Consider the following 22,947-nt stretch of genomic DNA (forward strand, 5'->3'; position numbering starts at 1 on the left):
GATATCATGACTTTTTGTTTGCATACACTAAAAAAAAATGGCGTGGTGAATTGAAGTACATGTACAGTCTACTTAAATCATGTTCGCGTATCTGGATTCAGACAATTTTATTTCGTGCAACCACTTGACGAAATAAAATGGAATGAATTGGAAAGAGGAAACCTTTTTTCAGTGTACTTTTGAAGCCTGATTCTGCGATCTTTACCACACTGTAAAAAAAAAAGCAAGGTTAAAAATACTTAAGTAAAGCACATACCTGAGTAATCAGTTAAATCTATACGAGCCAATCATTTGCGCTTTGTCACTTGCCACCACACCGCTGTTGAGGAATGCAAAACACAAACAGACGCCACGCAATTTGCCGTCGTTTGAGACGCTCTCGACGTCGTGCGGCGGCGATCCGTCAGCGCTTTTCAAGTGCGAGACGCTGAATCAGAGAAGCGATTGGTAGGCCGCCACAATCCAGTCGTTCCCGTCGGGCCAGTTGCGAGAGGGCAGAGGGAAAGGCGCCCAGGTGAAAGGAGGGACGGTGGGACGGACCCAGCCAAGCCCGGAGAGAAAGCCAAACACCCAAAATGACCGTTGGACGAGCGCACACACAAAAAGGATACAATCGCACTCAGGTAATGTTCGTTTCTCTCGCTGTCTTGTGGGTGTTGTCACCCGAGAAAGGCGGTTGACTTCATCGTGTCGCTCGCTGGGTTGGATTCGTGTTATTCATTTGCTGGCTCAACGTGGCAAAGCGGCAAGAATCCAGGAAGCTTGAAAATTAATTGCACTCCGCGAGCAGCTTTCATACCTGAAGGATAAAGAACAACAACAACAAAAAAAAACATTTCTCATGGGTGGACATTGTTGGATTAATTTGAAATTTCCGGGATACTTCCGGTCAAAGTTCACATCTGGGTAAGTATGCGCTTGCTGGTTTCAAGGTGCCGGCATTTGTTTTTGCCGTCTCCGGGCAACACGTCACACTTCGGATGAATACACTCGCTGGCAATGACTGCATTTAAAGATATGTTTGTTCTTCAACTTTTGACGCCAAGTTCCACCTGGAAAGTAGTTCGACAACGACCATCGTCGTGACCAACAATACGCAATAGTACAGTACATGTAATATGATTGTAAATCACTGTGAACATGTGCGTACCGTGTACAGTACTGTACTTAGGCAACCATTTTTCTCTGCAGCCGACCATTGCCGGTACCGTACCACCTTTTGAGGATGGCTGATTTTCAAGGAATCCACAGCCTGCACTTTATTGTTTATGTCTTGAGTGAAGATGAAGAGGAATGTAGGAGGGTGGTCGTAAGAGGTGTTTTTCATATTTATTCAACCACCATATTCGCGAGACCTTGCAGTCTGATGTCATGAGGCTCTAGACTCTCCTTGCTGTGGCCGGTGAAAAGAAATTTCAATTCCAAACCCTGGCGCCCGATATGGATTGACTCCAGAGACCGTTTAGAAGCGTCGCGCTGTGTCATTTTTACTCAGTTATGATCAAAACCGCTCCGATATTGGATTTAATTCCATTGTGCACGTGTACCTAATATTGTGTCCGGTGAGTGTAAGCCACTGCACCTTCCTGAGAGCTGGCGTGGCGTCGCCGGCTCGTAACTTCAAAGCTCGTGGTGAAGGGGCGAGGGGGGGGGGGGGGCACGTTGATGACATTGGGGTGACCGCCAAGAAGAGCTTGCAGCCAGAGTGCCATTAGACACCAGCTCTAGCTGCGCAATTCTCGCGCTGTTACTCACTTGGCTGGAATGCAATGAAATGTCAATGAGGCTTCAGTCCACAGAGCCCGCAAGATGGTGGCAAAGCACTACTTTTGTCCAAACGAAGCTTCTCAACTCACTTCAACATAGTCTCCGAGCACCCAGCTTGTCATGACATGGCGTCAAAGGTCAGCTTTTGTCTGAATGAATCTCATCTGCCCAAATCTCTCAGGAGTGCTGGCCAATGTCATTAAGAATAAAAGGTTTTCTTCACCCAATTAGATTTCAAATTCATCCTCACGCGGCCAGCAAATATTGATTCAGGCCGATGTCGGCCGTCTGTCGGGCTCTCAAATGCAGTTTGACTTTCTCCTCCCTCAGCTGAACTGGCAATGACCCAGCCAGACGCCGCCTGCCCCTCCTAAAGGTCACATGATCCCCTGAGAAGACTTCCCGTCAGCAATGGAGGCAGCCTCGGCGCAGTCACGTGACGCCGGCGACGCGGCGGACCTCGGTGGGTCCGTCGTCGTCATTCAGACCCCGGCAGACCTCCACTTTTACCACAAGGTGCCACCAGACAAGGCCAAGTTCTACACGTATGGCCCTCAGGCAAGTGCGCAACAATCTGACCTTTTGATTTGGGGAGGGGCTTAAAAACCCACTTAATGATGCCTCGGGGTACATTTTTGTTTTAGAGCAGCGGTTGTCCTCATGAGCGGGCAAACATTTAGCATGAGAAACAAGGCGGACTGACAGCCAGGAATGATTTGTGAGAAAATGACAGATGGATGCGTGAAAGAAAAAATTATATTTCTAAGCATGAGGTATTTTAACCACATGCGCATTCATTTTTTTAAAGTTCATTTTTAAGCAGCATCTGCATGTTTTTTTCATATTTATATAAAAAATATAAACAAATATTGTGTTGAAGTTTGACATTTTTTGCTCACCCAACTTCGTTTTGCAGCTCATGCAATTCTGATTTCATGACTTCAATTTTATCGCTGCATTTGCTATCGCAGAAAGAATTTAAGGGATTTAGCTTTTTTTTTTTTTCCAAACAAAGAGCCACTTTCCGATGTGCTTAATGTCTTCACGTGAACAGTCTTGCTGCTCTCGATTTGGTTGCAGATGCGGACAAGGCAGAAAGTTGTGAGCAACTTTTCAACAGTGACTAAGGGAGCGTCAACAGCGGCCAAACCCAGAGCTGCGCTCAAACAAGTTTTTCTCAACCAGGGAGTGTCTGATAGGAACCTAACAGCCGAGGTACCGTCTTGTCAGTGTGTGTCAACACAACACACTCTCAGAAAAAAATAATAAAATGCAGTGGTCATAAAAAGTTCTGTTGTTCTAGCAGGCTTTCCCTGGCATGTTTCCCTTATACTTTGCTTTGCTTCAGTTCCTCAGCTACGGTGCAGGCAGGGTTACTTACTTACAGTTAGATGTATTTCTTTACAAGTAAGATAGAGCCACAGGTACTTAGTTACCGCTACAGTTAGTTACTAAGGAGCAACTAAGGTGACCTGGAAGAAAAGAAAAACCTTTGCTTTCCCTTGCAAACGTTTCATTGCGAGGCAACGCAAAGTTTTTTTGCACGGCTGCATTTTTTTCCCTTGCTTTTCTTTGCTTCAGTCACTTCGTTAGTTACAGTTACATTTAGTTACATTTACTTAGTTGCAGTACAGTTAGTTACTTACTTACATTTGCAGGTATTTTGTTCAAGGCAGCTAGAGTTGATTACAGTTACAAACTGGGGATGTGGTCACACTCAGAATGAACCATCACGTTCAAGCTCATGTTCAATGGGAGCCGCCATTTGACGTGATTAACCCCAAATTAAGTTCAGCTGGTCTGGCAGGCTTTTCCTGACACGTTTTGCTTAATTGCTTGAGTTACAATTATTTAGCTACAGTTACAGTACTTAGTTACAGTTCCAACTAGTGACATGTACATGGTGACTGTTTCACTTGAGGTTACTTAGAGAGTTACAAATACAGTGTCTTACGAACGTCTCTTCATACAAAGTTTTGAAGTTACGAAACGCCTCAACAGGAAAATATTGCCTCTTGTTACAAAAGAAATTTCAAGTTACGAAAGGTAAAAAATACAGAATGGGCTGCTAATCGCAGCTCTGAGTTTCCTGAACGCAACATACTTCTAGCTGCTCTGCCATTGGCTACTACCGAGCATCATCCTGGCATCCCATTGGCTAAGAGGGACCTCTACCGGATGTGTCTATGTGTGCAGACAGGTAAATAGATAGACAGGTGTCTATACAGCTTCCTCGTCATTCGCCACTCGGGCAGTGAGGTGTTCGGATAGTTTTACGTAAATGTGAATGACCCAGAAAAAGTGTTCACCAGTCGGGCAATCGCTCACTATGTTGATGTTTGCCTTGGACATTTTCGAAGGATTGTTAAAAGCTGACAAAAGCAAACGTCCTTGGATCATCAGTTCATTACACAACGCCAGGCAAAAACCAATTCTGAGAGAGAACATGGACTAAAGAGGGCAAAAAAAAAAAACCAATGAGGACGCAGTTAACAGTTAAATGACCATCCTTTTCATTCTTTATTCTTTGTTTTTTACATGCTGCACAGCTCTCATTTATTGTGCAATAATCTAATTGTAACATGTATTTGTTACATAGTTTGATGCATTTTTATGCTTTAGAAAACATTTATGTCTGAATTTGGGGGGGCTTGGAACGGATTCGGGTATTTACATGGAAAATGTGTCTAAACTAAAAAAATGTTCTAGTTCAGAAATTTCTTTCAGAACCAATTAATGTCAGAAGTCGAGGTACCACTGGACTTACTCCTAGGTCTTTAGCTGCTGTGACAGTTCCAGTTATTTGGTTTCCAACGGGGGATGTGGCTGTGTTCAGAATTAACCCAGTGGGAAGTTTTCACTCTTTGAACAGAGAGTCAGTCGGGGCTATGTTTTAGTCCCACGGTAAATGAGATTTGACAGCATCCAACATGCACCGTGTTCCTGACCCAAAAGAATGAATCATGACACTCCGGTGCTGCAGTCGCCCACTTCCAGAGTGACAGTTTCTTTCTCTTTTTTGTCCATTTCTGTTCCTTTCAGGAAAGAAGTCAGCTGGACGTGTTGAAGCAGGAGCTGGAGACCTTCGCCGTGCCCATCAGCCTGAAGTGGAGATGGAGGGAGGAAAGCCACGGAAGTATGCTGGAGAGGAACTGGACTGAGATCGTCAACTCGCACTCAGTAAGAACACCGACTCCACCCGCCCAAAAAAAAAATGGCGCTCCTCTCAAAAATCCAGTTGAACCTCTGAAGTCCAGGACCAAAATTATGAAGGAAAAAAAATGCCTTTATAATCCGAATCACAAAGTGCCTTTGTGCGTTGATTGAATGTAACATTCAAACACATGATCATGAGAGCACTTGCGAGGAGCTGCTGGTGGCCACAACTCGCAAACCTGACAGCCCGATTCCAACCCCTGCAAGGCAAAGGGAACATACAAACACAATTTCAGGGAGAGTCACGACATTTTCTAAAACCCGATTATATCTCGACATTTTTTTAATGACACAATACAGTGGTATTTTTCTTTCGGCTTAGGTAAGCCAACTTTAATTATATCCCGCATTTCTTAAACAAGATAGCTCAATGTGCTTCACATTATAAAAAGTAAGACAATGAAAAGCAATTTCACTGGCTTGATTTCCATCTGTTGCCAGATCATGTCTCGAATGCAGAGGCACCAGCAGGAAGCCATGTGGGAGTTTGTGCTCACCGAACTCAACTACATCAACAGACTGATTGTCATCAAAGAAGTAAGACGCCGCCCACTGTTTTGTGTCAAAATGCAAAGTGCGTTGAGAGCTCCCCTTGATGCTTCTTGCAGTTGGTTATCGCAGCTCTGGTCAACTTGCACCTTCGCGGCTTCCTCCAGGAGGTCAGTTCAGCCTGCATCCCCCCACCCACCCTCACCACTTGATTGCCCCACATTGGCAGAACACGCGCTGAATCTCAATGGAAACATTCTGATGTGCAAAATCTGAAACAATGTGTTTCCACTGAGAGGGCGGAAAATGTCATTCGCGCACACCCAGAGGTGGCAGAAGTACTCACGCTTTGTCCTGAGGTACAAGTGCAGATACTTGTGTCCAAGAATACAAATAAAGACTGAGAGGAGTACTGATTCAACTCCTTCACTTACCTGAAGTAAAACAAAAAAATCTGATTCTGAAATGTATTTGCACCAAAGTAAAAATGTATTTTTACTGTCAGTTATATTTATTCAATACACTCAAAAAAAATAAATTAAATTAAGTGCAACACGGTGGATGACCGGTTAGCACGTCCGCCTCACAGTGCAGAGGCCCGGGGTTCAATTGCGGGCTCCGTCTTCCCTGTGTCTTTGCATGTTTTCCTAGTGCCTGTGTGGCTTTTCTCCGGGTACTCCGGTTTCCTCCCACATTCCAAAAACATGCATGGTAGGTTAATTGGACACTCTAAATTGTCCCTAGGTGTGACTGTGAGTGCGAAAGGTTGCTTGTCTTTGTATGCCCCGCGATTGGCTGGCAGCCAGTTCAAGGTGTACCCGGCCTACTGCCCAAAAGGCAACTGGGATAGGCTCCAGCACACCCTCGTGAGGATAAAAGGGGCTCCGATAATGGATACCATATGCTGTATACTGTATGTGTGCGCGCGCATATGTGCATCTAAATCCCTTTGTGTTGACTTGGTGTGCTGTCAGGTGACCCCCGAGCGGCTTTTCTCCAACCTTCCCGCCATCCTCAGCGCACACCAGCTATTCTGGCAGGAAGTGATTTATCCCATGTTACAGGAAGTCCGCTTGACGGGCAAACCTTTTAACCCAATGGGCTTAAATGCGGGCTGCCTCCAGGTGAGCATTCACTTTCCATATCGCGTCAAGACATACTGTACATGCACACACAATTTTGGTTTGTTCCGTGATTATAATGATGTCTGAAAACGGTAAAATAATAACAACAACAAAAAAGAATGGATGTGCATTTACACATCTTGTGTATTTTGCTTTATTTTATGACTTTCGCTTTTTGAATTGCACTTCTGAAACAAAACAAACCTTTTTGCAATGTTCACAATTTTGGAGTTGGACAATGAATGGAAAACACGAGACGCGGCCAATGTTGTCTATCTGTCTGCAGTTCCGTGAACGCTTCTCACCGTACTGCCATTACTGTGCGGAGGAGGAAAACAGCTTCGAGTTTGCACGCCTGCAAATGGAAAGCAACCCACAATTCCTCACATACGTGCAGGTCAGCTTTGTCTTGGCGAATTTCACAACAGACTTACGTAAATATTGTTCATATCGTGTGCATCAAACTGTAATATACTTTATAAGTATAGATGTAACGGTTATGTATATATAAATACAGTCGAGCTTCTTGACAACATACCTCGAGGGATGTAACGGTAGTTTGTTGTTACCATTTCCAATAAAATGGCCGCCAACTACGATGTCTAATACAGGATGAACATTTATAGATGTAAAAACACGAACATGTATTACAGTATAAACTTGCCAATTACGCTTGTCGAGTATGAAGGAAAAAAAACTATTTTAAAAGACACGAAACAAACTGTAGCGGCTCCGACTTTATCTCGGAAAACACGGAGTCAGCAAACGTTACCCGCGATCGGCAATTAACTGCCAGCGCCGGCAACGAAGCCAACTGTCGTCAATTTAGGACGTGCCAGGCCCCGAAGCCGTTTACGCTCGTCTTTCAATCTGTTTGCCTCGAACTCTGCCATGATTTAGTTGATTGTCGAAATCGTTGACTTTGCCAATTCAGAGTCGAGGCTGAGCTTCGTCGGCGAGAGTCCCTTTCGAACGTGAGAGATAATTTCAGCCTTCGCAGACAGCGAGGTTTGCTTCCGTTTTACCGGACATTTTTACAGAGCATGTGCGCCGAGCCTGCGGAAGTGCAACAACGTACGAGTCGATAAATCGCGATGGTGAGCTCCGCAGGGGAATCTCACGATGTAGATTTTGTTCATACGCGACAAGTACAGTAAATACGTACGTACACGGCCAAACTGTGATATGCACCAAACGTTAAAAACTGGATTTCCTTATTCTAGATTTAAATGTCATCCACAAACGGAAATTAGACACGATTTCCTCGTGCCAACGTTGGCCATTTTACTCCTCCATTATTTCTTTTTAGCGCAAACTGGTCCTGTGGTTTTTGTGCAAGCTTTCAGACTCTGTCGTTAACCACATGTAAACTTCAAAGGCTCTTCTTGTTTTGTCAAACGCGCGCCGTTGAAAATGCAATAAGAGCACGTAGTAATCCCGAGTTGTGCTCGTACGCAGTGGGTGGAGACCCACCCGCAGTGCGCGCGGATGCGCATCGGCGACATGCAGGCCAAACCCCACCAGAGGATCACCAAGTACGCCCTCCTTCTCAAGGCGGTGCTCAAGACCACCCAGGAACCTCGTGTGCAGCGCAGCCTGCGCGGCATGGTGAGAAACGTCAAACTTCACACGTTCAAGCGAGGGAATTCTCCCTCCAAAGCCGGAAAATCTCTTTTCAGTTATCCAGCGTGAACACGTTTCTGGAGAGCATCAATGACTACCTGAGGCTGAAGGACGAGGAGGCGGCGCTCTCGCTCTCCGCTCAGAGGCTGGAGGGATACGAAATGGAGGGAATAAGTGAGGAAATTGACAAGGTAAATCGCAGAAATGAATGACCACTTACGCTCCCATTTGTCGTAAAAACAAATCGATATTATTACAGCAATATTTATTTCTATTGTTAGAAAGTAAAAAGTACAGAAATTGTAATGCTCAGATGTAATACTTGGAAAAAAGCAAGGAAACTAATTTCAAAACTCGTTCACTTTGCGATCTAGAAAATCATGAAAATCTCAATTTAATGTTTCTCTTAGTAAAGAGGGAACATTGATTGAAACCAGAAATCGTATTTGTGTGTGTGTGTGTGTGTGTGTGTGTGTGTGTGTGTGTGTGTGTGTGTGTGTGTGTGTGTGTGTGTGTGTGTGTGGTGTTTATATTCTTTTACATTGTGGTGTCAAGGCAGGTCTGAAAATGGCTGGCAGTGAATGAGTTAATATCTGTACAGGGAATATTTAAGTAACTTTTCAACACATTCAACAGTAGCATTTTAACCATTTAAAAAAAACAAAACGCTGTGAATCATCAAAACATTTCAACACATTGTCAAGCTCGACAACAGTATTTGGGACACTTGTTTGAGTTTTCGACCGACCGACATAAAGACAGATGATACATAGCTAGATAAGCTAGTTATTTAGCTACTTAGCAAGCTAGCTCACTCTTTAGCGAGCTAGCTAGACAGATAACTTGATTGAGTTCCAGAGCTGTGTGTTGAATTGGGAAAGATACTCATACCTAACACTTCCTGTGCAGCATGTCCGAGAGATTTGCCAGTTCGACCTGACGTGCCCCATCGTCGGGGTCGGTCACGGCATCGTCCGCAAGTTGCTCCTGGAAGAGAACCTGAAGGTCCGTGGCAGGAAAGACAGCAAGGTGAGCCCCTGCTTGTCTTTTTTTTACACCGTGTAGTCATCTACTGAGTTTCAAAAAAGAACAAGCCTAATTTGACGACATAATGAATCAAAGTATTTGTAATTCATTGTTTTGTTTTTTTTAACAACGTCCTCATGTTTTGTCACGACTCAGCTGGAGGTGGTGGCTCTTCTCTTCACTGATGTGCTTCTCATGGCCAAAGTGCAAAAGAAAACCGAGCGACTGAAGGTGGTTCGGCCCCCTCTGGCCTTGGACAGAACGTACTGCATTGCATTGAAGGATAACTGTGAGTCCAGCCATTCCGAAGGCATTCAAATCATGAACGGGGCCATGGATCCACGAGACACCGAGACACTCCTCCCCCTCTGGCAGGTTCCTTTCTTCTGGTGGAGGTCGGGGAGCTTTGGTGTCCTGTCAATGTCTACATATTCACAGCCGGTACCTCGGAAAGTTGCTCCAGTTGGGTGTCCGCCGTTCATCAGGCAAAGGTAAACCGAATCTTCTGAATCTTGAAATCAGATGAGTCTGCTGCTGGTGCTGTGCAATTCCACCTCAAACTCGAGACTTCTTCATGCTGCTCACACATTTTCATCTACATCACGCTGCCAGGTGATACTGAGGACCATGAGGGAGGGCGAGAGTAGGCAGTCGTCGGTAAAAAAAAGATCCGCCGCGGTTGACGAGACGTACGCGCTGATCTCAGAAGAGGAAGACTTTTCGGACCTCACCCCCCGCAAACAGGAAGTCTCTCAGTTGGTAAACGGCGCCCATGCATCGAAACATGCGTCGGAAAATCCCCACAAGCACTTTGAAGTCTTGCCTCAGAAATTTGTCCTCAAAGACTTTGGCTGCAGAGGAGGAGCGGAAAGTATGATCCATCGAGAGAAGAAATGGAGTCCGTCGTCGAAACCGAGCGCCCAATCTGTGCCAAATCTGAACGAAGCCCACATGCGTGCAGATGTCATCAACCCGTTGCGACGCGTCACGAGCAGACCCAATACTCTGGTACCAGGTGGCTATCCGGATGTTGACTACCCGACAGATGAGATGACCACTTCGCCGGTTCCCGGCCAAAGACGACCATCCGGGAAGGGGACCGCGTTACCGGCAAATGCCAGGATAGTGAACTCCCAATCCGTCAATTATTCCAGGGAGAAAAACCACAATCCTGCAACCTTTGGCGGCTCGGCGGAGTCCAAAGGCTTCGCAAAATCTTTCAGGTCTCCGGTTTTACAAAAGAGGAGGACGGACAATGGCCACCAAGGCCTCTCCGCGCGGTCGGCATCCAACAACTCGTCCTCCAACTCGGACTCTGACTGCAGCGTGAATCCAAAGAGCTCCAAATCTCACTTTGTGCTGAAGCTGGGCGCCCTGAAGCCCACCAGGGGCACTTTTTGGAACAGCGTTCCGATCGCGTCGCCGGACACCGAGATCTTTTCAGAATCTGAACTGACGACCCGTGACCTTCAGAATAAAAAGTCCAGACTGAAAACCCAGAGGAGCGCGTCCATTCCCAACATGTCAAGTCAAGAGGAGCAGCGATTCCACTTTCCGGATGGCCCCGTCGGCATGTCGGCTTCCGCGGCGTCTCTCGAGGATCTTCTCCAGCGGGCCAAAGGTCGAACGAGAGACGGGGAAACGGTAAAGAGCCGGAAGCTTCCTGCGTCTCCTTTGACGTCCCCGTCGCCATCGCGCTCTGCGAGTGACGTCGACAGAGACGCCGAATGGGAGGAGGAGGTGCGGCTGCGGAGGCCTCGAGTCCTCACGGTGAGTCGAGGATGGAAGGAGCAGCTGGTGGATGGCGACGGCAACGACAGGCTGGACAGGTGAGAAACGCATCGCGACGATACCTCGCCGCCGGGCTCTGTTGAGCCAAGGTAGAAAAACAAGCTCCAAAGGCTGTGTGGTTGTCCGACGCCGCTCTCTGGGTCGCGGTGGATTTTGAGCGCATTGGGGTACCAAATTTGCCTTGATTGTTTGGAACCAACAGATTGGGTTGAAAATTGGATGAGGGTAGGCTCATGAGTTGAGTTGTTTTTTTGTTTTTGCCTAATTTCAGAGTTGACTTTGAAACCCTAACCCTAGTTTGAAACCCTAACCTTAAATTCAAACCCTACATTGACACCCTAACCGTAGTTTGGGACTCTACTTTGAAACTCCAGTCCAACTTTCAAACCCTATTTTGATACTCTAACCCTAGTTGGAAAGCCAACTTGTAAACACTAACCCTAGTTTAAAACCCTACTTTGAAACCAGAAGCCTAATTTCAAAGCCTACTTTGAAACCCTAACCCTGGTTTGAAACTCTACTTTGAAAACCTAACCTTAATTTCAAACCATACATTGACACCCTAACCCTAGTTTGAAACTCAACTTTGAAACCCCATTCCTACTTTCAAACCCTATTTTGATACCCCAACCCTAGTTTGAAACCCTACTTTGAAACCCCAATCCTACTTTCAAACACTGTCCATACCCCAACCCTAATTTCAAACCCTACTTTGAAACCCGAACCCTAGTTGGAAACACTAACCCTAGTTTTAAACCCTATTTTGACACCTTAACCCTTATTGCAAAGCCTACTTTGAAACCCTAACCCTAGTTGGAAATCCTAACTGTAGTTTGAACCCCTATTTTGAAACCCTAAACCTAGTTTAAAACTCTACTTTGAAACGCGAACCTTACTTTCAAACCCAAACCCTAGTTTGCCATCCTACTTTGAATCCCTAATCCTTTTTTGAAACCCTACTTTGAATCCCAAACACCTTTTCAAATCCAGCTTACAAATTATAACCCTAATTTCAAACCCTACTTTGAAACCCTGTCATTTCAAACTGTACTTTGAAACCCCAACCATGAGTTTGCAGCCCGACTCAGCAACCTTAACCCTACTTTGAAATCCGCATCGCTTTATTGTGTGAAGGCCTTCTGCTTTGCTTTCTGTTGAAAAATACGAGCGCGAGAAGCCATTCCCTTATGTGTCTCTGTCATCCTTTCAGTCCAGTCCCTTCGAACGGCATCAACGTGGACTGGCCCGGCTGGTGCTTCGATGACGACGACGACAACGAGCTGCAAGAGGATTCGGCGCATCGAAGGACCCCAGGAGTCCTGGAGGACATCAATCAGTCTTTGATCTTGTGGCATCTTTCCGAGCAGGAAGACAATTTTTGCAGCCAGGTGTGAACTTGACCGCTCCTTGACAAATAGTCATGACGACACGTCTGACATCACAAGCACCATTTTTGCTTTTTTTTTTTTTTTTTTTTTTTTTTGCCACCTTTGCATTTTGGGGCAGAATCACACAGTTGTCTGTCTTGGGTATGAATTCATGTAACTTATTTATGTAGGTAATATAAATCGTGCTTTTGCTGTTATTGTGTAAATAGATTTTTAAAACTGATGTACGACAGTATTTTTGTACTAGTACTCATTTCCAAAACAGTTTAATTTTTTTTTTTTTTTTTTATTGTGGAATAAAAGAAGACACACACACAGTCAAGGTGAAAAGCAACAGTTAACCCTAACCCTTCTCCTGAATTGCAAACGCTGATGGACAGTGAGCGGGCAATAATAATGCCCAAAAGTCTTAAAAAACACAACTGCTCCAGTGCTCCCAGGCGGTTTGCCAGTTTTGTGGCTTAGGTCTGGAGTGGCGTCCATTTTTTCACTCGACTTGGGTCTTTTGCCTCGCGCTCCTTGGACCTTGCATGGAGAATGGACTCCAGCGTGGTGTACTGCAAAATTCTTTTTCTCTGCATGGGAAAAGAGCAAGAAGTTAAAAAAAAAAATCGCTTCCTTAAAGTAATAAAAGAGCGTTGCAGAGCAAGAACAAGATTTTGGAAAACGTGATTTTTCCAAAAATCTTTGAGAGGAAGGGGGGGGTGTTAAACACTTTTGTTTTTGTTTTTTTACGGTAAATTATCACTCATATCTATTTATGTTCGCTCATGATGTTCAGATTATTCCGAGTCAGTGTTGCCTTTTTGTAGGACAAACAGATGGGATACGATTGCAGAGAAAATCAATTTGACATCCTGTCAGACACCCCCCCCCCCACAAAAAAAAAAAAATCTCAATTCTGGTCTACCATTATATTTTTGTTTCTTACCCTCTGATGGTTCTTGTACATCCGAGCCAGAAGAAGGAGCAGAAGAAGCAGGAGAGCACTGACACCGAGCGCGACTGAGGTGCTGGGCGACACTCCTGCCGAGCCACTCGCGTGATCTGCGATTTGAAAAAAAAATCAAGTCAAATGTGACGGCTGAACTGGAACTCGTCGCAAGGCATGAAAAAAAAAAAGAAAAAAGATTTCAAGTTAATTCAATGTGTTACCCAATGGAGGCCCGATGCCTTGCGTTACGTTGCCCAGGAGTCCCCGCTCTCCGAAAAAACGACACGCCCATTCGCCGGCGTCCCCGTGCGACACGTCACTCACGCGAAGATTCTTCCCCTCCTGGACAGTTTCCACCCGGCGCTTGCCGCTGGCGTCGTGGGTCACGCGGACCCACTGGTAGCGGGTGACCTCGCTGGTGTCCGTCAGCTGACAGGTCAGCGTGAGCGCTTTCTTCCAGGTGACGCTGCGCTCAACTGCAAACATGCAACCGGGTGAGGCAGGATTGATTTTGAAAGACCACCGGAGAGACCTTGACGCGACTCACTTGTGGCCACAACCAGCTGCACTTTCCGAGACAGGCTGTGTCCTTCCACCACCCCGCCGCATCGGTACGTTCCCTCGTCCTCGAGGGCAGTCTCTTTGAAACGGGCCGAGTGGTCCCAAGCGGGCTGGGAAGCAGGCGGGGAAGAGGAGAAGGAAGCGGGCCTCCAGAGAGAACCGGCTTGGAGTTTCTGCCAGGTGGGCTTCGAGGGATTTGAGCCAGGGGAGAAGACGCAGGGGAGGGTGGCTCCGGACCCCACGGCGGCGTAAACCTTGGTCGCGTCTCGGGACGGGTGGACGATTCCTGGGACGGGACGCAAACGTTCAGTCAAAAACAGAATTTTTTGCCGACCCACCCCTCATGGGCTCTGAGGGGCTCCGCATCTCACCTCTCACAGTTAAAGCAGCCGAGGCTCGGCCTTGCGCGTCTCCGCTGGCCACCACGCACATCCACTCTCCCGCCAATCGCACGCTCGCCTTCTCCTGCAAGCTCCACCGAGGGGTCGGCGGGCTCGCCCCGCTCGAAGGCGCAAACGAGCCGTTGTTTACTCGCCACTGCACTGTGGCACCTTGAGGCCTGGGGGTCACACTGCAGTTGATTGAAACGTGGACCCCCGCCACCGGCGCCACCGGATAGAAAGACACTGCCAAGGAAAAAAAAATTAAAAACATCTTTACTTGTATACAAGCGCTTTCAAAACATGGACAGTCATACCACCGTGACAACTCTTCCTGCATACGCCTTGTCCTTTCAAGCGGCTACAGATGAAAGAGGAGACAATCAAAGTCTCCTTTCACCAGTGGCTCGGCGACGTCACGCTCAAAACGCGCGCGACGTCCCACACGTTGGCTACAAGCTAAATCTGAAAGTAAACCAGAAGTTGCTTCACTTCTCCCGTCAATTTTAGATCCGCTCCAATTCCAAGCGGCGACTCTCAGTTCCAAAAACGCCTCCACCATCCATCCATCCATCCAGGCGCAATAACACCAACAGCGCCGGCATCTCCGCTAAACAAAACGGGGCTGTCATTGTTTTCTTTTTTCTGAATGTATTGCCTCTTCTTTCCGATCTGCATTTTTAAAAATTCAAATATCGGAGACTACGATTGTACACCTTGTAGTTTTTCTGACGCATTTCTTATTATTGTGCTGATGTATTGACGGTACGACAAACACAAACATGTTTTTCAAATGTTCAAGATGAGATTTGTGATTTTGAAGTCTGTTTTTAAAATCTCTGTAAATTCAAGGTCAATTCTATGTTTTATTGTTTTATTTATTTATTTATTTTTGGCAAGTGTAAGAAAAGTCTACGAACGTGAAGGCCTCTTACCTTTGATGACTCTCAGCACGAGCCGGCGCGTGATGATTTGTCCGCCGCTCTGAAACTTGCAAGCGTAGCGGCCGCCGTCCTTCTCCCGGACGTCGCTGATTCGCAGGCCGCAGTCGCCTGCCTGGAGCTGGCAGCGGGGGCAGCGCACGCGCTGCTGACCTTTCTGCAGCCATCTCGAGCCCCAAAACTGCAAGCCGCTCCTCTCCTGTCGCCATACGGTGCTGCGGATCGGAAAATTATCACCATTGGGGTGTTTGAAACGCCAACATATTCCACCAAACCGGATCATCTTATTGAACGATGTCCGTTAGCTTAATTAATGCTAACATATCATGAAAAATGCCACAGAGCTGACTGCATGACTTCCGGTAAAACTCATTACAGTGGTACCTCTATTGACGAACGTCTCTTCATATGAAATTTTCAAGTTACGAAACGCCTCAACGGGAAAATATTGCCTATTCTTCCGGAAGAAATTTCGAGATATGAAAGATAAAAATACACAGTGGGCTGATACTCGCAGCTCCGAGTTTCCTGACCGCAACATACTTAAGCTGCTCTCCCATTGGCTATTACCTAGCATCTTTCTGGCCATTTACATGGAAAACGCATCTCTACTTACAAAATTTTCTACTTCAGAAATTTCTTCCAGATCCAATTAATTTCGTAAGTAGAGGTACCACTGCATTATTTGTTATGTCAGCTTGGCAGTGACTTGGAAAGCGTTTGAAGCCTCTTATGGGAAGAAGTGTGTGAGCCAGTCCACTTTTGGTTTCCCTGAAAGTGATCTTGTAACAGACCCTGGTTTGGCAGGCCTGTCAACCACAAAAAATTGTCCTCTAAAATCAGGATAGGCATAGGAGCTCGGTTGCTGCTTGTTCAACTGCAGTGCCAAAATGGAACGCGCACAGCAGGGCAGACACACCAATTTACGGCAGCTTGTTGTGAAAACAACTGCACGCGGCTGACACTACGCTGTTCCTCTACTGCCCCCTGCTGTCTAATTGTGTACATATACTGTACATATTTTAACTCAAACCTGGAAAATACATTTCCTCCAATCAAATTAAATATAGCAAAATAACTCAAATCCGATCACATATTTTGTGTGGGTCACAAATCTGATACAATAATCTTTAATTTCTTGACAGACTGACAACAGGCGCGAAGGGATATTTTAAAAAGTGTGTTGTAATAAGTGTTATTGTTTCAATACATGCGTTTGTGTTGAGAGCATACAAATATTTTTTTGGGGGGGTCCTGCAATGAATAATCCAAAAACAAAAACAAAACAAAAAAAAACAAAAAACAATTGAGTGGTCTTACCCTTGGTGATCCTTGGTCCAGGTGATGGCGATTGACGAAGAGCTGTTGCAGTCACATGGGAGAAGAACTTGTGAGTTGGACTCAGCAAGCATCTCTTGTAGCTCATGGCGAGCCTCTGCATGAAATGAGAGAAATCATCAGAAATAGCAAATAAATCAATAAATAAATAAAATAAAATGAAGCTTCCAAAAGGCAATATTCAGACCAATACCAGAGAAGGGGATCCGAATCAGAGCCAAGATCAAATACATCAGAAGCATTTCTACTTGTGCCTGGTGAAGTGATGTGCTTAGTGTGCGAGGTTTTTGCTGTTGTCGTGTGGTAAGGGCCTTAAAATAGGACCGGGGGAGGAGTTTTTGGTAGTTTGGAAAATATCAGACACGCATAGCGGGAGACCCATTTCCTCCCACGGATTCTCTCTCTCTCTCTAAATTTACTGTCTTGCACACTGTTGTGTTGCAGATTAAAAAAAACAACTAAAAAATAAACACTTCAAAGTTGTAAGTATTGTAAAATAAAGATAAATACATAGATGAATTAATTAATTAATTAATTAACAAAACTGGATGAAGCTTCTGCTGCTCTTTATATAGTTTTGTTTTTTAATTTTTTAATTAATTCCGTGCATTTGTAATCGTTTTTTTTGTCTTTGCAATACTGTATTAAAAACCATAAGGCTTGCCTTTGTTCAGACAATGTGTGAAATTAATTTATTCTTGAAAATGTAGAAAACAAACATCCCTCCAAACATATCTTAAAAAGAGGATTCAACTTTTTATGCGGACCTTATATTTTCCTTTTCTTTGTTCTTTTGTTTATGTTTTCCATAATCAATTGAATTGATTTTTGTGTGTGCGCGAGTGTTTGTTTGTTTGTTTGTTTTTTCCTTGTGATGAATCACGTCGGGTCTCATTGAGCCTGCATGGACACTATTAGAGAAGAAATAAACATAACATGAGTGTGAATCAGACAGATGGATTGTAAAAACTCGATGGGACCTGTCAAGTCAATCAGAATACATTACGACTACAATACTATAATCGTCACCATCAAAAATGCAATTACAAAACAATGAGGCAATATTTAACCTGTGAGAAAGCATAATCGATAGAAATCAAATAGGTCAAGTCGTGTACAGTATTGGAAAAACTCTCCGTATTGGCTATACTACATTATAAATGCTTCGCACGGTACGGCGCATAAAAATGACAATTGAAGGAAATGATTCCATTGAAAATATTGCCCACCAAAAAATAGTCTTCACTGCGCTTTATGCCAAACTTATTTTGTTTGCTATTACTTTCTGCAGACTCAAAAGAGGCTTACAATTATTAGTCTCCCCATGCGTCATGAAACCCGACTTGTTGTTCACACCTCAGTATCAGCGAACCCCAAAAGCGCCTCACCTTCTCGTGTGCTACGTCACTGTCGGTTTGTCGGCTTGACATCATCACCAGTAAAGCCCTGCACGAGGTTCCCTAAACAACAACTTCATGCAGAAACACAGAAACTGTGATTCACTCGCTCCGTTATCAGTCGTTTTCACATACAGTGTCGGTCTGAACTCACACATGCAGGCTAGCCAAAAAATGAACACTGTCAGAAAGCCACGTGTTGGTTTTCGGTAAGTGTGAAGCAAGCGCGAAGACTACACGTACAAGGTTCGAAGTAAGCCATTTTGCGTCCCAGTTTGCAGGTCGAAATTTGTGCTTTGCGCCTCATTGATACAGTAGGCGCGGAATAGCAAAACTGAGAATCAAACACCGACTCAATTGTCAAAAGAAAGTAAGGGAAGAAGAAGAAGAACAACAACAACAACAACCAAGATGGTTCCCCAAAATGTTTCACTGGGCTCACATCACCCGCCGCGAGGATTCGTAGGTCGAGGGAAGCGCTGTGCTTCTTCCACACGGGCAGCTAATTAGCAACAGCTTCGGCCGACTACTAGTGCAGCGAAACACGTCGCAAAATCGCCCCCAAAGTCAGTCATCGTTGCCTGCGTGGCACTAAATAACCTCCATTTCTGACAAGCATCATTTTCGGGAAGAGATGTCCAGAAAAGACAGAGAAGCCACACTAATTGCTAAGCTAACCTTAAGATTGACGTGACCAGCGCGTTTGACACAGCAATTAATCGGTGATGTTATTTTTGTTTTCACAATAGAGACTTCGAAAAGAATGCCCAAGAAAGGAAGTCTTAAGACACGACGATGCATTTACGCCACTTTTAATGGAAATTCTGATGTTTTGCAAGAGCCCCATTGATGACACAGCTGATCTTTGGTGCAGGCGCCGGTGTCCCTAATGTTGTGGCTACAGTGAGTCATGTGCCGCTCTTTCCAAGGTGGTCTTTTCTACCACACGACCGTGAGAGAGGAAACAGACCCTCACGTGGAAACCACAAAGCTTTGAACTTGAAGAAATTGCACAAGAGCGATATGCAAATGAGGTCTGTCACGCCGCCTGTTATTCAAACTTGTTGACGATAGAAAATGTTCCGCTCACGACGGATACTGGCAAGAGAAGATGTCAAAGTTGTATGTGGTCAAGTCAGCACTTCTACTGCAGATGTGATACATTATTTTTTTGTTTGTTTCTCATTTTTTAAATTTTATTTCATGTACTTTTAGAGTTCATGTCAATTGCCTGAGATTTCCGGTCAACTCATCCACTGCTTCTTCTATCACAAATTCATTGGAAACGTGCATTTAATAGTTTCAGGCTGTCTAATTTCCACACAAACATTGACACTCATCAGACTGAAGCGGAGACAAATTCAAATGATGCTGAGCTCGCTGCTTTGAAGATGACAAACTGTTCCATCCAGCACTTAACCACATTGAAACTGAAGGTTTCAAGCTTGCATGTGCGCGCACGTGTGTGTGTGTGTGTGTGTGTGTGTGTGTGTGTGTGTGTGTGTGTGTGTGTGTGTGTGTGTGTGTGTGTGTGTGTGCGCGTGCGTGTGTGTGCGTGTGCAATTCTTGTAATCTTCAATTTTCCAGCCACTCGCAAAGTGTCAGTATCAGTACAATCCACCAATCTTGTTGAATTAATGCAATTCAAATTAGGGAATGTTTTTTTTTTTTTAAATCTATATTCCAGCCTTGTATTTTTCGATAGCACTTGTCCTCATTGGGATCATTTGGATTGGATTGGATACAACTTTATTGTCAAAAGATCATGGATGAGCTGGAGGCTTTCCCAGCAAAACCTTGGAATATTCGCCAGCTAATTGCAGCGATGGCTGTTTGAAAGTGCTCTAGAAATACAGTTGAGTTGAGTTTGAAGATGAATGGTTAATTCACAACACAACCACATTGCGAGTTGTGTGCACACATGTGCCACTACATTGTCAGTTATTTTAAATTTTCTGCTTGAAAATATTTTCTCAATTCAGTTGTACAAGTTATACATTGAAAAAGTTTTGAAATGCTTCATCAAATATGATTTTATTTATCGTGTTCATTATTTTACAAAAACAGACAACTGACATTTGAAAAGGGATGTGTAGACTTTTCGTGTCTACTGTTTGTGAGTAAACGATGGCAACAACTTTATGTGAACTTTTTTTCACAAGTTTGTGACATCTGCATCACACATGACATTGGTCAAAATATCGTTACAAAAATAAAAAATAATAATCAGAAATGCAAGTCAATTTTACAGGATGAATTTTGGCATTAATTCAGAATCTGCCATAATTTTTTCTCTCACACAACAGGTTTTCATAATCATGATAAAACTATTAACATTAGGAGCAAAAATATAATAGAATTAGGTTCAGCAACAGGTGGATTTTTTTTCCTGAAACGTCACAACAAGCTTTCACTGGTCAAACTCAAAAACAACAAATGAAAATATCTCAAAATCTGACATGCTTAAAAAAAAGTAAAGACATTTTCAAAAAGTGCGTCAAAAATACGTTTAGTTACACATCCAGCCATCTCTGATTAAAATTAGTTGTTCACCATGATCTGACTTTTTAAAAATATTTTTTATATATTTTCAAAATACATAAAAGCAAAGATTTAATGACCGAAACGGCAGGGATTACATGTTTATTTCATGCTGTGTGTCGTTTCCTTTTTTTTTTATTTAACGTTGTGCGCTAAGGTAGTTACCAGACATTTTGCTTCCCTTTACAAAGTGCTTTACGGTAGTCCGCCCGGCGCAATGCATTGTGGGACAGTGCGTAAAGATGGCTGCCCCTTCGGTCATCACGTTCAAGTGTCAATAACGGAGCTTTTCAAGTGTCACTTCTTACCATGATTATAGTCTGAATAACAACATATTCAACTGGGGTGCAACTGAAAAAGGGTAAATGCTAAATTCAGTGTGACACGACGGTTCTTATTTGCCGACGAAGAGCAAAAGTTTGTGTTGTGTGCTAGTTCTAGCTACATGGAGGGCGAATCAATGGAAAAGAAACCGGGCAAAAGACCAGCACGTACGTGATATACTCATGTCCCCAATCGGTGTTTTTTTTTTTTTTTTTGTTTTCGTTTTTTTGCAGAAGACATGTTTGCTGTTGGGGGGTTACTTCGAGCAGGAGCAGCCTTCTTGCGGACGGCGGGAGCTCTGCGCGACCCAGCTCGGACCTTCTCCAGTGGTAAGAACTGCACAGCGGCTCCTCGGTTTACGATGGTCGCGACTTACGATTCACTGTTATCTATACAATATTGTCTTTTCACACAAAAGCTTGTTTTCTGCGTTTTGTGCTCCGTTTTTTTGTATTAGTTTTATTTTGTTGTAAGTAAATAAGACAACCTAATCTTTCATTTCCCAATTGAGCTGAATTCTGCCACTGATACCGTGCAGTGCAAATCCAGACTTCGAAGTTCTCATGTGCCACTTGCAGGTACGTGCTGCCACATCAGGATGAACGCTATCCCCAAGCCCAAAGTGGTGGACAGGTGGGATGAGAAAAGGAGCATGTTTGGAGTTTATGACAACATAGGAATCTTAGGTAACAATGTTAGACGAACCTGTTCTTGATAGAAAGTCCACTAGAGTTGGACCGTATTCGTTGCTCCTCTCGGTGATTGTGCGTGCCTCCGCAGGAGATTTCAAAGCTCACCCCAAAGACCTGATCATCGCCCCCTGCTGGCTGAAGGCCTTCAAGGGCAACGAGCTGCAGCGTCTCACTAGAAAGAAGAGGATGGTGGGAGACCGAATGATGACTTTGGAAAAACATAACCTGGAAAAGAGGATCCGCTTCCTCTACAGACGCTTCAACCGCTATGGCAAACATCGCTAACGCGTCACAATGGCGTCCCACAGAGTTGTGTAGTTAGTTGTTTTTGTAAGTTGTGTGGGTGTGTGTCTTGGATGGAAATTTATCAGAACCTTTCCATTCCTTTATGCTTTGTCTGTTGTTTTCATCTTTGTCATGTTTTTTTTCGCTATGTTTTAAATTTCTTTTCATTCAATTACATAAACATCACATTCACAATCACAGCACTGCACTGATTTTCACATTTATTTTAAACTTAGGTTTAAATGATAAAAAAATAAATGAATAAATAAGAATACCACGGTGTGGACCGTGCAAATGGGTCATCTTATTTTTTTTTTTGCCTTTAGTAGGAATTGTATATTGCTCAGTATGTGCTTTGCTATAAAGCCAGCTATTTACTTGGTATAGTAATATCGCAAGATAAGTTTGAAACATTTGGCAACCGGCGCATCGTTTTCAGTTTGGCACTGGCCAAAGCAATGCCATTTTGTGGGATCTTTGTGCCAAGGAATAACTACTGTTCATTTTGTCTCCATCTTGTGGCAACCTTTTAAAGGGACCCTCAGGTCTTTCAGAATGACTATTTTTAAATCGCTGTCCTACCTGGGTTCACTGATAAGTATTTAGAGATCATAGATATAAGGGCATATTGCCACGTATTGATGTCTCTTCATTTCAATTGGTTTTTGACTCGTAACTTCGAATTGTCGTAAAGCGAGGACCCCTGAACAGTACGTACAAACGAATTCAAACATATGTTTACATTGAAGTGGAATTCCATCCATCAGTGGAAAAAGAGTCGAGTCAATATTCCGTGGACATCCACGCACTGCAGTGACGTCCACTTCCATCCCTTCACCGAGCTCGGCCTCCAGGACTGCAAAGTGTGCAGGTGGAGGAGGGGCGGGGGGGACGGGGTAGTACCGCACTGTGTCTCCGAGTCCAAGTGAGGAAAGGTGGGAGAGGAACTCGACGCATTACTGCAGCAGCAGCAACGGCAGCAGCAGTCCCGCGCATCACGCTTCGTCTTCCACGCAGGCGCAGACAAGCGCGACCAAGAAAGAAGAAAACATTCGAAATCATCTTCGCCAGCTTCCGGAGTGGAAATTCCTCCATCGAGTCAGGCGGTTTTTGCTTCTTTTCTTTTTTCA

At 44.5% G+C, this 22,947-nt stretch overlaps 3 protein-coding genes across 6 annotated transcripts; 2 read left to right on the top strand and 1 right to left on the bottom strand.

Moving 5' to 3' along the window:
* Positions 1-207: 207 nt before the first annotated feature.
* plekhg6 (pleckstrin homology domain containing, family G (with RhoGef domain) member 6) lies at positions 208-12,739 on the top strand. Of its 2 annotated transcripts, none has more exons than XM_019869013.1 (15): positions 208-906; positions 2,098-2,325; positions 2,848-2,982; positions 4,810-4,947; positions 5,425-5,520; positions 5,592-5,642; positions 6,447-6,596; positions 6,883-6,993; positions 8,055-8,204; positions 8,276-8,410; positions 9,129-9,248; positions 9,402-9,534; positions 9,621-9,736; positions 9,858-11,074; positions 12,247-12,739. In XM_019869013.1, exons 2-15 carry the CDS (start codon positions 2,179-2,181, stop codon positions 12,428-12,430), a joined length of 2,883 nt encoding a protein of 960 aa, XP_019724572.1. In that variant the 5' UTR covers positions 208-906; positions 2,098-2,178; the 3' UTR covers positions 12,431-12,739. The 2 variants fall into 2 exon arrangements, with proteins under 2 accessions (XP_019724572.1, XP_019724571.1); XM_019869012.1 differs by having other exon boundaries at positions 208-623.
* On the bottom strand, positions 12,705-21,631 carry lag3 (lymphocyte activating 3). Of its 3 annotated transcripts, none has more exons than XM_019869016.1 (8): positions 21,546-21,631; positions 16,561-16,675; positions 15,235-15,455; positions 14,291-14,545; positions 13,906-14,205; positions 13,580-13,834; positions 13,356-13,471; positions 12,705-12,999 (listed from the first exon to the last, which is right to left on the bottom strand). In XM_019869016.1, exons 2-8 carry the CDS (start codon positions 16,650-16,652, stop codon positions 12,886-12,888), a joined length of 1,353 nt encoding a protein of 450 aa, XP_019724575.1. In that variant the 5' UTR covers positions 16,653-16,675; positions 21,546-21,631; the 3' UTR covers positions 12,705-12,885. The 3 variants fall into 3 exon arrangements, with proteins under 3 accessions (XP_019724575.1, XP_019724574.1, XP_019724573.1); XM_019869015.1 differs by lacking the exon at positions 21,546-21,631 and adding an exon at positions 21,372-21,472; XM_019869014.1 differs by lacking the exon at positions 21,546-21,631 and adding an exon at positions 16,772-17,050.
* mrpl51 (mitochondrial ribosomal protein L51) lies at positions 20,728-21,921 on the top strand. Its single transcript, XM_019869019.1, has 4 exons — positions 20,728-20,878; positions 21,073-21,169; positions 21,419-21,526; positions 21,621-21,921. Exons 2-4 carry the CDS (start codon positions 21,079-21,081, stop codon positions 21,815-21,817), a joined length of 396 nt encoding a protein of 131 aa, XP_019724578.1. The 5' UTR covers positions 20,728-20,878; positions 21,073-21,078; the 3' UTR covers positions 21,818-21,921.
* Positions 21,922-22,947: the final 1,026 nt, after the last annotated feature.

This window comes from Hippocampus comes, unplaced genomic scaffold (assembly GCF_001891065.2).
Source record: "Hippocampus comes isolate QL1 unplaced genomic scaffold, H_comes_QL1_v1.1 scaffold67, whole genome shotgun sequence".
NCBI lineage: Eukaryota > Metazoa > Chordata > Actinopteri > Syngnathiformes > Syngnathidae > Hippocampus > Hippocampus comes.

What these genes read in the sequence shown, in the direction of transcription:
- plekhg6 (XM_019869013.1), top strand. Translation starts at nt 2,179, where the DNA reads ATGGAGGCAGCCTCGGCGCAGTCACGTGACGCCGGCGACGCGGCGGAC. An exon ending in AGATCGTCAACTCGCACTCA is followed by an intron (nt 4,948 to 5,424) that starts GTAAGAACACCG and finishes ATCTGTTGCCAG; the next exon opens with ATCATGTCTCGAATGCAGAG. An exon ending in TTCGCGGCTTCCTCCAGGAG is followed by an intron (nt 5,643 to 6,446) that starts GTCAGTTCAGCC and finishes GTGTGCTGTCAG; the next exon opens with GTGACCCCCGAGCGGCTTTT.
- lag3 (XM_019869014.1), bottom strand. Translation starts at nt 16,820, where the DNA reads ATGCTTCTGATGTATTTGATCTTGGCTCTGATTCGGATCCCCTTCTCT. An exon ending in AGGCATCGGGCCTCCATTGG is followed by an intron (nt 13,472 to 13,579) that starts GTAACACATTGA and finishes TTCAAATCGCAG; the next exon opens with ATCACGCGAGTGGCTCGGCA. An exon ending in TGTACAAGAACCATCAGAGG is followed by an intron (nt 13,000 to 13,355) that starts GTAAGAAACAAA and finishes TTTCCCATGCAG; the next exon opens with AGAAAAAGAATTTTGCAGTA.
- mrpl51 (XM_019869019.1), top strand. Translation starts at nt 21,079, where the DNA reads ATGTTTGCTGTTGGGGGGTTACTTCGAGCAGGAGCAGCCTTCTTGCGG. An exon ending in AGCTCGGACCTTCTCCAGTG is followed by an intron (nt 21,170 to 21,418) that starts GTAAGAACTGCA and finishes TGCCACTTGCAG; the next exon opens with GTACGTGCTGCCACATCAGG. An exon ending in TGACAACATAGGAATCTTAG is followed by an intron (nt 21,527 to 21,620) that starts GTAACAATGTTA and finishes GTGCCTCCGCAG; the next exon opens with GAGATTTCAAAGCTCACCCC.